This window comes from Oreochromis niloticus, linkage group LG3 (genome assembly GCF_001858045.2).
Source record: "Oreochromis niloticus isolate F11D_XX linkage group LG3, O_niloticus_UMD_NMBU, whole genome shotgun sequence".
Lineage (NCBI taxonomy): Eukaryota > Metazoa > Chordata > Actinopteri > Cichliformes > Cichlidae > Oreochromis > Oreochromis niloticus.
Genome location: NC_031967.2, coordinates 16,044,168 through 16,058,124, shown reverse-complemented (window position 1 = coordinate 16,058,124; position 13,957 = coordinate 16,044,168). Strand labels below are relative to the sequence as shown.

Genomic DNA, 13,957 nt, shown 5'->3' with positions numbered 1-13,957 from the left:
ACATCTGCTCCCTGCTCTGGCTTTCCCTGTGACCGTGTTGTTACAAATTCTTGATGTCACTAAAACTTTTGAACTCCTAGTTGCTTCACTCGAGTCTGCTTTTAGGTCCAGCTTTTTGTTACAGCCTTAAGAGACTCAAGTACTGACAGTGAGTGTTAATTAAAAAAAAAAAAAAAAAAAAAAATCTTTAGGCTCTCCACGTGAGCTCTTAGACTAATGTCAGTCTGTGGCTGTTCTAGATATTTGTAGAGCAATTACCAAAAAAAGAAGCCACAACATGCTCCAAATCAAAACCTCAGCCCACCCACTACTTCCCTCACAATTTACAGGTATATATTCCTCTTGTTCTTACTCTCATCTTCAAAGCTTACAGAATCAGAGGAAAGGTAAGAAAAACCTTTTATAATAATGAACATCTTAAGCACAGTCAGTTCTTTGTGAACATACGATACTGGTTGGTTAGTTTCATCATCAGTAGGCTGCTGTGAGTTAGTTGAAGGAAAACTGTACTTTCCTTAAGAAAAACATGATCTGGATGTGTGATAATTATCACTGCTGTCAGCACAGTGAGGATAAAGGAAGTTACAGTTTAGCGTTTTAAACTCATTTTAGCGACTATTCTTTCATACACTAATCTGCATTAGCTCACAGTTCGGTAAATGTTAGCTGATGGGTTTTATGTGTAAGATATAATGCACTACAACTGAAAATACCCTTTACATGATAGCATCTTAGGCACAGTAGCCAATGAAACTTTGCTTTGTTTGCACTATAAATGAATTCAGATAGCAGCTTGCATCGTGAGAGTGATTCAAGAAATAAACTGCATGCCAAATTTAGGATTTGTTAGAAACACCAAGCTTCTCCTGTCCCTGTTTACTATGCTTGAATGAACCTGAAGTTAGCTAAACTCTCATAACTGTAATGGAACTAAAAATCCATTTACAATTGGACTGGCATTTATGTAGCAATTTTCAAGTCTTGTGCTCAGCACTAGACATGTTTTAAATCACATCTTTATTTAGCTCATATTCACACCTACAGATGTGCTATTTTCAGTATACAGCCAATTTATAATCACCATTTAACCTAACATGCATGTCTTTGGAGAAAAGCTTAGCAGGTACGGAAAACCATGTAGCGTTCGTTATGGTAAAACCCCATTTTAAAATCACTACATGGATGAATATACTTGAATTTGAGGCAGTTCCTCTTTGTCTAATTACACTATTCAAGAAATGGTGGATGTAAGACTAGAAAGCCTTTTCCAGGAATGCCAAATTTTAGCTATCTGTTGTAGGAAGATAAGAGAAGAGTGCGTGGAAATATTTTATCAAAACCCTTCAGCTCGATTGTTTTAAACAACTGATAGTGTAAATAGAATTTAGGCGCATATGTTGCAGTCAACAAGTCTGGGAAGGTTTATTTGGACAGACAAGACCAAAGTGGAGATGTTTACTCGTTGTGCACAACATCACGTTGGTTGAAAAATCAAATCTAGCATATCAGCCCAAACACCTCATACCTGGTGTCAAACACAGGGGTGGAAGCACAATGATTTGGGCTTTGCAGGTCCTGTGACTGCTTTGCAATTAAATGCAAAGCAGTCACAGGACCTGGGTATGTTGCAGTTATCAAGCCAACCATGAACTCTTTTGAGTACCAAAGTATCCTAGAGTGTGTGATGTCGTCTTTCTGACAGCTAAATCCTAACTGAAATTTATGGAATTATATTTTTGTCATAACAAATCTGCAAGAAAAAACATAATCCGAGCAAATAATTTTACTTCATGGGCCCATTTAAATTCCTTCTGCCAGTGTGCCAACTTGCCACTTACACTACCTACCTGGTTGAAGAAATGACTTAAAAATCGCAGTTTAATAAGTCAGAACGATGTAAAAAAAACGATGGGGACCACGATGGAACGCTGTATTTTACACTAGCGAATGGCGTTTCAATGTCTGTTTTGTGGGTGCCCGAAAAAGCAGTGTTCAAAGACCAGTAAAAACTGTGTTTTTTTTCTGCCATTCAATGCCAGCTGTGATGGCGTTTTCTTTAAATTACACAGGGCCCTTCTCATGGTTCTCTCATCCAGTTACTTTCAACTCCTGTCACCCAATCAAAGAAGAATCAGATTCATCATAGATTCACCTTGCTATATTTGAGATAAAGTAAACTTAATTTATCTAAGAGCAGTGTTGGGCAAGTTACTTTGAAAAAGTAATTCAATTATAGTTACTAGTTACTTCTTCAAAAAAGTAACTGAGTTACATGTCTGTGAAGATTCTCAGTCATCCAACTGACTTACAACTGAGTTACAATATTCTAAAAGTAATTAATTACTTGGAAAAGTAACTATTGCGTGTTGTGGAAGTTTTCCACTTAAATAAAGCCTGCAGATGAGCGGTGAGCGGTAGCTAACATTCTTTAATCAAAACACACAGAACAGACAACCAAGCTTGATGGAGAGCCTGCATGACCACGGGGCAGGGTCAGCAGAGTCTCACTGAGCCTAGCATGGCTCTCAGTTAAATACCTTCTCCAGGAACAAAAGGCAGTACACAGCTGTTTCACACCTTAAGGTTCACACTCCCATGCTACCTCCCAGAGTCCTCGAAGAGACAAAAGACTCTTCCTGTGGAGTGGTCTGCTTCCCCCCAACTTCCTTCTTACAGTATGGGTTTCAGACATGTTAAAATCCAGTGGCACCAAGGCATTATACAATAAAATAATGTGATTAGTACATAAGTGAAAGAAATTCCTTTACAATCGTTACTTTAAAAAAAAAACAAAGAACGTTTAACCCCCTGGGGTCCAGGGTATAATTGGCCATTTTTTTACTACTCTTGATTTTCCCTCCACATTTTATCTTTAAAAACTATTTGCTTTGCCTTGTTTGGTATCATTCTTTTTAGCACAACCTCGCGTGTCTGAATTTACAGTTATGTTTTCATTTTGTCATACTGTATAACCAGAATTGATCTAAAATCAGACAAAAAACATAAAATCACAATAGAAAAAGTTATATTTTTTTCTGTAACAACCATAAACATGTTTAATGAATCATATTTCATAACTTCAAATGCAAATATTAATTGTCAATTTTAAAATCCTATGCACAAGTTTTGCAAACAACAAATTTAATTGCATCCATTTACTTTGATTTTTTAAATAACCATTTCAAACTATTTACAGAACAATCAGCTGTTCTTCAATAAGATGCCACACAAATTATTTGTGCCACTCCAAAAACATAATTTCTGTCCACTATAAAGGAGAACATCACAGCCTGATACCTGCAGGTCTGACAGCAGCAGGTGTATCACTCCTGTTTCTACCCGGAGACAGCAGTCGCCTCATTGTTCTGACACACAACACAAAACTACACACTAACTACACAAGACAACACATTAACTACACACTCCAAACACACTAAACGTCACAAATCTCACATCTCAAAACTCGCTTACAAGTGTCCATAATTTATTGTCCATAATAGAAAAGATGTCAAATGTTTAAACCGACACAATGTTGTTAAAAATAACTTGTTTTGAATTTGATGGGACTAATATGTTTCAAAACAGTTCGGATGGGGCAGCAAAAGGCTGGAAATATAAGTGGTGCTAAAAAGAAACAGCTGGAGGGACATTTTAAAAGTAATTGGGTTACTTGGCAACAGGTCAGTAACATGATTAGGTATTTAAAAAGCAACTTAGAGAAACAGAGTTGCTCCAAAGGAAAGGTGGGCAGGTTGGTTGATCAGCAAAAACGTCCATTAACAAATTGTGTAACAATTTCAGAATATTGTTCTTCAGTGTAAAGCTGTGAAGACTTAAAATATTTCATCATCTAGAGTCATCAAAATCTATATCATCAAAACATCCAGAGACTCTGGAGAAATCTCTCGTTGGAAACAACGAGGCTGAAAGTCTTGATGTTAGTGATCTTCAAGCCCTCAGAGGAAAGCACATTAGAAACAGACACGATTCTGTCATGGAAATCAGTGTATTTCCTCTATCCTTTGGGGCAACAGATCTGAATCACTCTTTTAAAGAAGTTCGTGGTGCAGTGGGTTGCCAGGAATATCCATGATGGATAGCATTTTGTTCAATCACTTCCTCTCCACCACAGCTTCAGAACTACAGCCAATCACAGAGCTAGCTCTCCTGAGCAGTTTTTTCCAGTGTGTGTCGCCAGCTCCAATCTGGCTCCCCAAGAAGACCACAGCAAAGTGCACTGCACTCACCTCAACTGACAGAACATCTCCAACATTTTGGTGCACTCACGAGCTTCCTTCCTTGCTCATCCGCTTCTTGTACGCAGCCTCTGTTTTGATCTTCCGGTTGAGTCTGTTGTGTATACGGGTGTCCAGGTATTTGTACTCCCCACCACATCACATCAGAGGGTTCAGTGTGTTATACTTTAGTGAAGATAATGCACACTGTAGCTGATTTGTATCTACATTTATCAGAAAGAAGCCATAACCAAGATAATGGATTTTTTAAATAACTTCATGTCATTACAGGTCTGCTAGTTATGTGACGTACAATGCTGTGATGTCACACCCTCTTGTGCTATGTTCCAAATTCATGTAAGACTTCCAGAGTACTCTGATGACATTGAGAAGGACATCTTCAATTTACACGGAAAGCAATTATTTTCTGTTCTTGAGATTACTTATTTACATCATAGTTCAGAAAAATTCCCCCCAAAAAGACACATGACCTCTTTAAATTCCACCTCTTTTATTTAGCTGACATGTGGGCGCCCTCCAGAGGCCAATACAGATATTACTCATACTGGTCTGATTCCAAACTGCATATCTGGTATATACACATGCATGTTGAAAGGTGCATGTTGAAATATTCTTGAGATGCTGTTAATAATATTATTAAAATTGAAGGCTATTATACAGTGGCAGTACTTTAAAAAGAGTAGAAATGTATCTAGATAAAGTTAAGGTCTCCACTTGTGCAGACCGACCACACCAATTCATCCTAGATTCCCTTTGTTGCAAAGTAATTATCTATTCAGTAGCAATCTTTAGCACGATCTTTACTTATGTACTAAGGCCACAATGCAATTAATGAATTTAAAATATAACAAAGCTAACAAAAGACTGAACGCTTTTTCTGAAAAAGTAGAGAGCTCAACTTTTATGAATAATACAGTTTTGCTCTATTTAAAGTGATGCCACTTGATAATAGCCTGGAAATTTAATAACAGTGTGTCAAGAATTTCATTTTCGCTCTTGACGCTCACATGTAAAACACGAATATGCGGTTTGGAATCAGACCAACATGAGTCGTACATTTCTTGGCCTCTGGAGGGCGACATGTAAACTAAACAAGAGGGGAATTTAAAAAGTGGTCATGTGTTGGTTTGCACGTTTTCTCTCTCTTGTGGGTTGTGAGTGCAGATAGGACACCAGTTTTTTTCTACCAGTGTTTTTCTACATGTACGGCACTTCTGTCTCTTTGCGACATATCTGCCTGCCCCCGTGTTCCTGTATTTTAAAACGATGTCACACTGCCATCGAGATGTATTTAAGATTTGAACCAAAATACAAAGATGAAAGCAAATTTGAATTTTCTTTTGGAAAACATGGATGCTGTCCTCTGCGCTGAAAACCATCCAGCTTGTTTTAAGCATTAAGTTCAAAGCCTGCTTCTCTTATGGTCGTAGGGTGCATTAGTGCCTATGGCACTGGCAACTCGCTCATCTGTAGAGCAGCATCAGTGATGAAAGGTATACACCGATTAACTTTAGCTTGAGCAGTGATAATAGATAGTAGAAAGATGTGCCATGTTTCCCTGTGATCTGCAGATCCAGGACTGGAGACCAGAGTGATGGATCTACAGCAGGCATAACTGAAGTTAATCCAGTGGTTAGCTGCACAGAGATAACCGCAAAGCATAAAAACATAGCAATTACTAGCACACAGCAGCTACAAGTATGTATGTATGTAACATAGTTATAAGAGCCTTAGATTTACACAGCATGATAGCAACAACCTGAACTGTATATCAGACACTAGTTCAGACAAATGAGCTCCTTACCAAGGACAGCCTGTCACATCCTCCTCTCCTGTCCACTTCATAGTCTGTCTGTTCAGAGAACATGAAATATTATATGGATGAAATATTACAGTCGAAGCTGAACACAGAGTGAGTGGAGCTCTGCAGCCAGATGTGTACAGCTGTTTCACTGAGTGAAGCGCATTCACCAACAACAACATAAACACATAGGCTAATAAGCAATTTGATCTTTTTCGTAGGGATGATGTGTGCTTCTCATTATGTTATTTTTTTTGTTAATCACGTAAACTATGTGATACTGTACAGCAGATTAATGGGACGGGATTGTAGAGGCTTCAGAACCTGCTTTAGAATTCTCTGATTTCAAATATTTCTTCAACATTAAATTAATCCAGTAACAGTTGTCGGTATGTATTACCGATATTTATTAACATTACCTAATTGCCTGTTGATAATTCATTCGTCAAACTTTATTTTTCAAATTGTAAACAAATACAGTTTAAAACAGCATTTCTGTGGCTACCACAGTGTATCTCAGTTCTATGCAGAAACCTGAAGTGTCCATCAAAGTGACCAATTACATTAGGACCTCTTGCTCCTTTGGCCTCCAGACAGTCAAAAGTAAGTTCATTAGCGCAGGCAGGATTTCTCTTTGAGAGCAGAGAGGTACCCGCGAAAGCGTAAAACTGTAGCAGACTGTCCAAAACAGACACTTGCTCGTGCATGATGACTTCTTTGTTCTTCTTTGTTGGTGCAATTGGTATGACAAAAATATCATTCAATACAAACTATCGTGCAACAGGACAATGACTGTAACAGAAAAGAGCCTGACCTAAATGCTGTGGTGAGACCTCTGTATGAATAGACACCTACAAACCTCAATGAAAAGGTGGGCCAAAATTCATGCACGATATGATATGAGAGTCAAAGTTGTACAGAAAACAGTGATGCTTAATTTTTCACACAGTGCTTCTGCATTTGTGACCTAGTTCTAACTACACAGGGACAAATAGTAATATGTGAAGTGTCTTTGGCCTTCTGATATTGGATTTCCTTAATTTTAAGACCAACTCCAACTCGGAGAGGTACTAGGGCTCACTCCACATAATGCTGAAACTTGCATCTAGAAGTTCAACAGCATAGTCGATAACAGGATGAGCTGTTTGGGAGTGGCAGAGATGATTCAGCAAGGTTTTCATGGACCAAACAACATAGTCAACTCTGCTGCTTAACCCACTCTGCTAGACAGAATAAATAAAAAAAGTAGAAAGTGAATAAAAACGCAATGCAAAAATTGAAGCACCACATCTCAAAAAAGGTGGGATATGGGCAACGAAACAGTTGTTTTTGAAGTTACCAAAATGTAGTTTTGGCAACATGAGATTTTATTCTCAACAATATTCCTGTGATGTTAATAACAACATTTTTGGTTTGGCAAAGATTTTTACATCAGACATCTTGTGGTGTGTTTCCTCCGAGTTACAGCCCAGAGGGCCTGGCAAACATGTTAGCCCCTGTTATTGAAACACATCAACCTTTTAAGGATGCTATGTAGAGTCTGGTGGAGAAATAAATGAAGATGACACAGCCGGAAGCTAGCTAAAACATTTCATGTTTCCAAATAATTTTTGATCACCAGCTAGTGTAGAACCTCTGCTGTTCCCTAGCCTGGATAAATGAAAAGATTCTTGAAATAAGGGAGCAGCTGAGAGTTGTAAAGATAATGTTTTACATTACTGATGTTGCTTACTCAACAACGGTTCCTGGGCTTGTTGAAGGGAAAAATAAATGCAATTTAATCTAGGATTTTCTTGTCACCCATCCATCCAACCATCCATCGTCTTTCGCTTGTCTGGGGCCAGGTCATCAGGGCAGCAGCCTAATGGAGAAAGCCAGACCTTTCTCTCCCCAGCCACCTCGTCCAGCTGATCCAGGCCTACCAAGCGATATAATCTGTCCACCCTTTTCCGGCTGAGAACCATGGCCTCAGATGCGGAGGTGCTGATTCTCATTCCTGCAGCTTTACACTTAGCTGCAAACCACTCCACACAAGCTAGAGGCACCGTGTGATGATGCCAACAGAAGCACGTCATCTGTAAAAAGCAGAGTCGAGATCCAGAGGTCACCAAAGTGAAAGTTTTCTGCCACCTGGCTATGATTAGAAATTTCATCCATAAATACTAACAGAATTGGGGGAAAAGGGCAGTCCTGGCAAATTCCAACACCCGCTGGGAATGAGTCCAGTTTTCTGCCAGCGATGTGGCCCAAGCTCATGCAACAGTTGACAGGGACTGAATTTCAGCAGTTATAATTGTGAAGTTCACAGTAATGTATGCAGGTGAACAAGAAATTTCAAGTTGCCAGAACTGCTATGTGAACAACAAAGTCAAAAGTTGAGAAAATTAAAAAATATATGAAATCACATTACTTTGATATTTTAATTTTCTCAAAATTTGTTTTAGTATCTTGAAGTTTTATAAACTTACAGGCTGTGTATCAATATGATCGATTCACAATCAGGTTAAATTTTTTTCTCACTTAAGGTACATGCGATGAACACTCCTCATAAGTTTTTGATGTAGTGTGTCTTGAATGGTCAGCATTATTTGGATTGGATGTGTTACAAAAATTGTAATTTCGATCTGTTTAAAAAGATGACTGTATATAAGTTATTGGTTTGAACTGTGTTGTGAATGCCGTTTGTTATCTGAGTTTATGAGTTTTGAAAGATGTAATCAGAATTTTAGTGTCAAAGGTCTTTGTAGTGATTTGTACGAACCAGAAAACTGTGATTTGTAAAAATATCCACACTGTGGACAGTCATGTTTCAAACCAGCTGTTATCTTTTTCATATTCTAGCATTTGATTTCTCTGTACACAGGAGCAACAACCACTATAACCCTTCAATGTGTCTCCATTTTTACCTTCTTTCCTCCAGAAATGGCCGTCTACCAGCAGCCCACCCAGGTAGTGACAGTCACCACCACAAATCTAAACCATGGGGAGTGGAGCACTGGACTCTTTGATTGCTTCAGTGATATGGAAACTTGTAAGTTAATCTAGAAAACTCTACAAACAGTAGTGATTTTTGTATTAACTGTCTCATCAGACTTTTATTCAGAGGGTCTTGAGTATCTGACCATCTGAAGTTAGGGCTGAAGTCAGCATATAAAACACAGGATGCAAAAGCCAGTCATTGAAGGAGAACTTATTCAACAGTGAAATAAACTTGTGTCTCTACATATTTTTTTCTCTTCTGTCAAGGTTGCTGTGCCGTTTGGTGTTTTCCCTGCATGCAGTGTGATACAGCCAAAAAGCACGGCTGTTGTTGCTTCCTCCCAGTCCTGGATGTATGCTGCGTGGTGTCCTCTTTGCTCAGCAAGTCCATCAGAGAGCGCTACGGCATTGATGTAAGGCTGGGAGTGGGGGAGGGTCAAGGTTATTGTTGTTAGCTAAAAACAAAACTGAGGAGAGAAAAACTATTTTATTTAATACCGTATTTTCACGACCATAAGGCGCACATAAAAGTCTTAGATTTTCTTCAAAAAGTGCGGCGCGCCCTATATTGCAGTGCGCCCTGTGTGTGTTGTAAGGAGGACATAGTAGAGAACACCATGAGAACGCTAAAGGGGGAAGTGTGGGCGTTGATTGTATATACAAACGCACATACCTGTATAAAAGAACAGGTAGGTGCACTATGCAGAACATCGTTGTTTTAACAACCCTGAAAATGGCAAAGAGACACACTTATGAAGCACAGTTTAAACTGAAGGCCATCAGCTACGCGGAGGAACATGGAAATCTAGCAGCCGCGAGAGAATTTAAGATTAATGAAACGATGGTTCGCAAGTGGAGGAAGCTGGAAAACGAGCTCCGACAGGTCAAGAAGACGCAGCTGAGTTTCCGCGGACATAAGGTGGTCCAAGTTGGAGGAAAGACTCGAGCAGTGGATCATCGAGCAAAGAACGAGTGGGAGAAGCGTTTCGACAGTCACCATTCGACTAAAAGCAGTAACGCTAGCAGAAGAAATGAAAATTGAACATTTCCAAGGAGGTCCGTCTTGGTGCTTCCGTTTCATGAAACTGTGCCATTTTTCCATCCGGACCAGGACTACGGTAGCGCAGCAACTTCCAGCGGATTATAATGAAAAGCTGGCCATCTTCCGCTCCTACTGCAGCAAACACATCGCCGACAAACACATCCAGCCCAGCCACATCACTAACATGGACGAGGTGCCGCTCACTTTCGACATCCCGGTGAGTCACACTGTGGAGAAGAAGGGGACCAGCACGGTAGCGATACACACAACGGGTGTTGGATAGATAGCTTGGACTGGGAGGACTGTAAGGTGCTAGTTCGGTTTGCAGCTACCACTCCCCGGAGTGTCGGCCAGAACACTGCTCAAGGCCAGGATGAATGTTCAGAAGGGAGACAATGAAGACACCGAGGATAGTGCAGACTCTTGTATTGACTTCACACAGTTAAAGGTAACAGAGGAGCAGGTATTGCATACAGGTTCAGGTGCGTGGGCGTGTGTGTGTGTGTGTGTGTGTGGTCTCTGAAAGGAACAGAAAGAAAATACTACATTACTAAAGTGTTCACAACAATAACTCCAGAGTACATCAACATAAACACAGGTGGGAAATAAACTAACATCCCCTTTAATACCATAGGCCATATATTACCCACGACTCACTTATAGACCCACTGAGAGAGCTAACACAGTACACAGTTATACCCAACCACATGGCAGGAGAGTTAGCTTAGCTTAGCTTAGCTTGGCACCCGCTAACGGCACAGACAGAAACATAGTCATTTCCCCCCTAACCTCAGTTACAGTCCCAAACGCATCTTATTATCACATCCTCACACATCACAAACTTACGTTGCTCATTAACGCACACTTCTCACGGAATGACCAATTCTCTGCCGGTAATCTGGAGCAGAAAAGCTCAGGTGCCTTGCCCACGTTTCTCCCTGCCCACAGTCTCTCTCATACAAAGCGGTGGGGTGACCTCTACTGGCCACTCTAAAAAACTACAGGTGAACAACTGAACAGAATAAAACCATAACAGGCCCCGTAGCAGAGGACACCATGAGAACGTTAAAGGGGGAAGTGTGGGCGTAGATTGTATATAAAACCCGCGCCCTATAATCAGGAGCGCCTTATGTGTGTGTTAAATACAGTAATGGCACACATAACTGAGACTGCGCCTTTTAGTACGGTGCGTCTTATGGTCGTGAAAATACGGTGTATATATATATATAGCTCGCGAAATACCAAGGGCTCAGAGAAGAGCTGGAGAAGATGTGGAGGGTGAAGGTAACAGTGGTCCCAGTGGTAATCGGAACACTATGTGCGATGACTCTCATGTTAGGCGAGGTCTCTGTTCAGAGGAGTGCAATCCTTGGAACAGCTAAGATGCTGCGCAGGACTCTCAAGCTTCCAGGCCTCTGGTAGAGGACCCGAGCTTGAAGGATAAGACCGCCCACAGGGGAATTAAAAAAAAAAAAAGTATATATTTTTTGCTTGCTAATGTACTTCAAGATTATGTAGAGTAGTAAAAATCACACATTTTAGGATAAACTTGAAAGAAATATAGATTGGCAATACAGAAATGAGCTAAGATGTCACATGTGACATAATATTTGGATGAATTGTAAATGGTAAATCATGTATGATACTTTGAGGCCCCATACAACAGTATCATTTCCTAAATGTCACCAGTAAGTAATAAATATTTTATGAAAATTTGACCTTATTTGGCATTGCAGAAGAGGTCATAGGTCCAAAGTAACATGATATTTACAGTGCCCATATATCATTCCCTATATGCCTACATGTTTTCAATATGAATAATTGTAATGAGAAACATAGTTTTAATAAATAACCCTGTGTAACCTTATTATCACTTGGACCATTAGCTCCATTTTATGACCTTGAAGGAGAGGTCAGAGGTGTTGAACATGCACAGCACACATGTAAGAATCATATTTTCAATGGTTCACATTCGCCAAGTGAATACTGAGATTACTCTAAATCAGACAAGCATGGGGGCTTCCCCGTGTTTCCTTTTCTAGTTGTGTTGATTTGAATAATTAAAAATATGTCTGAATAGTCTTAAAGTGACACTTACAGGCCCTTTTATTGTTATGCCAGTGTGATCACTGATACAGTAGTTACAACCATCACAAATGAAACCACAGAAACTTCTGCTCCGATCTTCTTTCTCACTCTTCTTCTCTTCTTCTTCTCCATCCTGCAGGGCTCGTGCTTTGTTGACTGGTATAAAGCGTTTTGCTGTTACATGTGTTTCTGGTGCCAGATGCATCGCGAGGTCAAGATCAGGAACGGCCTGTAACTCACCAGCTCAATGATGGTCACTACTCAAGTTGTGAGAGGATAGCATGTAACCATTTTGGCTGTTGGTTGGGTGAATATGACAAAGTTATTTGGTATAATTTTGAAATAACACAATAAATAAGAAAAGTTGATTTCTGCTTCTATTAGGCAAAAACAAAAATATAGCCTGACACACCAGCTGCCCTGCCCCCACCCACCCACCCACAACACGAATGTGTAAGTTCCTGTGCTCGTGTGGTTCAGTGCAATATATAGAATCAACATTTTTTTTTTAGGTTTGGCAGCATGTTGGGTATATAATATAATTGAGAAAATTTCTTTACTCTGGCCAGTAAAATCTGTGTACTTTCACATGCTCACGGTTATTGTAATCTTTCTGAACTTTTGGTGAAATAAAAAAATATTCATATTCACCCAGTATGTAGCTCTACTTTAGTTTTTGTAGTTGGTGCTTTTGAGCTCTTCAGATGATGATGTTAGTTCCCTTATGTGTTTTTTTATGTCCCAGTCTTATCTCTGTGTTTGCACGTTGTGCCCAGGTTAAGGTTAAGACAGAAACCTTTCTGTCTTTGTGTCAAGTCTGAATGTTTGAGTCCATTCCTCTGTGCTAATTAGTCACCATCCCCTCATGTCTCCTCACTCTCAGCTACCTAATGTTTCTACTATGTTTTTTTCTAGTATACGTTTTGGTTACAGTTCTTTCGGTTCCCCTTTACATTCTTGCATTTTGTATTTGCTCATCGGCCAAATAAACGGCTCATTTTCAGTTTAACCTCACCTTCTAATGAGTGTGCATTTTGGATCCTGACCACTCACCTTTCCGGGTTATGACAACTCACCCTGGTCTTCTAAGTTGGATTCTGTGAAATTCAATTTTATTTGTCACATATCATAGTTGACAGATCATAATAATTGCTTTACATTGTAAAGTAAAGACCGAAGAATGCAAGATTGTGTTCAGCTGTGCATTTTAAAAAGTCAGGTAAATTAAAGACACTACTATTCTCCACCAAGATACCTGATCTAGTGCCACTTTCTGCTTAACAAGCTCATCATCACATTTTTAATCACATGTAGACTTCTTAAAACTCTAAGCACAAAATAAACTCTTCCAACTAAACCCAGAAAACCTCTGAAAGTTCCGGGCAACCCATGAACCCATGAAAGCAGTTATAACTGTGCTCACAACCACACAATGTTATCAGATCATGGGTGTGTATGTGTTATACATTTAAATCCCTGAAAACCGACAGTTAGGGGATGCAACATGTTTATAATAACAACAAAAAATGGATCTCCTACTAGCTAATCACTTGAGTGATGTACAAAAACATGAGTATATAGTGAAAATCACTGTGGTAACAAAGCATCTGCTAAAATTAACATTTTCTCTTTTTGGTACTCCTCTTATTGACATAAGAAATAGTGTATAGTAAAGGTAAAAGCCTGTTTATCACAGCTGCTCACATTGTTTCCTGTCAAAGGTGTTACCATGTGGTTGTGGTCTCTGATCACTCCTGTGGTTGTAGATGTCTATCACTTTGCAAAATGTGT

The 13,957-nt window shown here is 39.5% G+C and overlaps 1 protein-coding gene across 1 annotated transcript; it reads left to right on the top strand.

The window, feature by feature from the left end:
* The first annotated feature begins 337 nt into the window (after positions 1–337).
* On the top strand, positions 338–13,175 carry LOC109200085 (cornifelin homolog B-like). Its single transcript, XM_019355492.1, has 4 exons — positions 338–386; positions 8,978–9,088; positions 9,304–9,449; positions 12,306–13,175. The coding sequence occupies exons 2-4, from the start codon at positions 8,980–8,982 to the stop codon at positions 12,399–12,401; spliced, it is 351 nt and encodes a 116-aa protein (XP_019211037.1). The 5' UTR covers positions 338–386; positions 8,978–8,979; the 3' UTR covers positions 12,402–13,175.
* Positions 13,176–13,957: the final 782 nt, after the last annotated feature.

Coding starts and splice junctions, on each gene's coding strand:
- LOC109200085 (XM_019355492.1), top strand. CDS start 8,980: ATGGCCGTCTACCAGCAGCCCACCCAGGTAGTGACAGTCACCACCACA. Junction 9,089..9,303: donor CTTCAGTGATATGGAAACTT/GTAAGTTAATCT, acceptor TCTTCTGTCAAG/GTTGCTGTGCCGTTTGGTGT. Junction 9,450..12,305: donor GAGAGCGCTACGGCATTGAT/GTAAGGCTGGGA, acceptor TCCATCCTGCAG/GGCTCGTGCTTTGTTGACTG.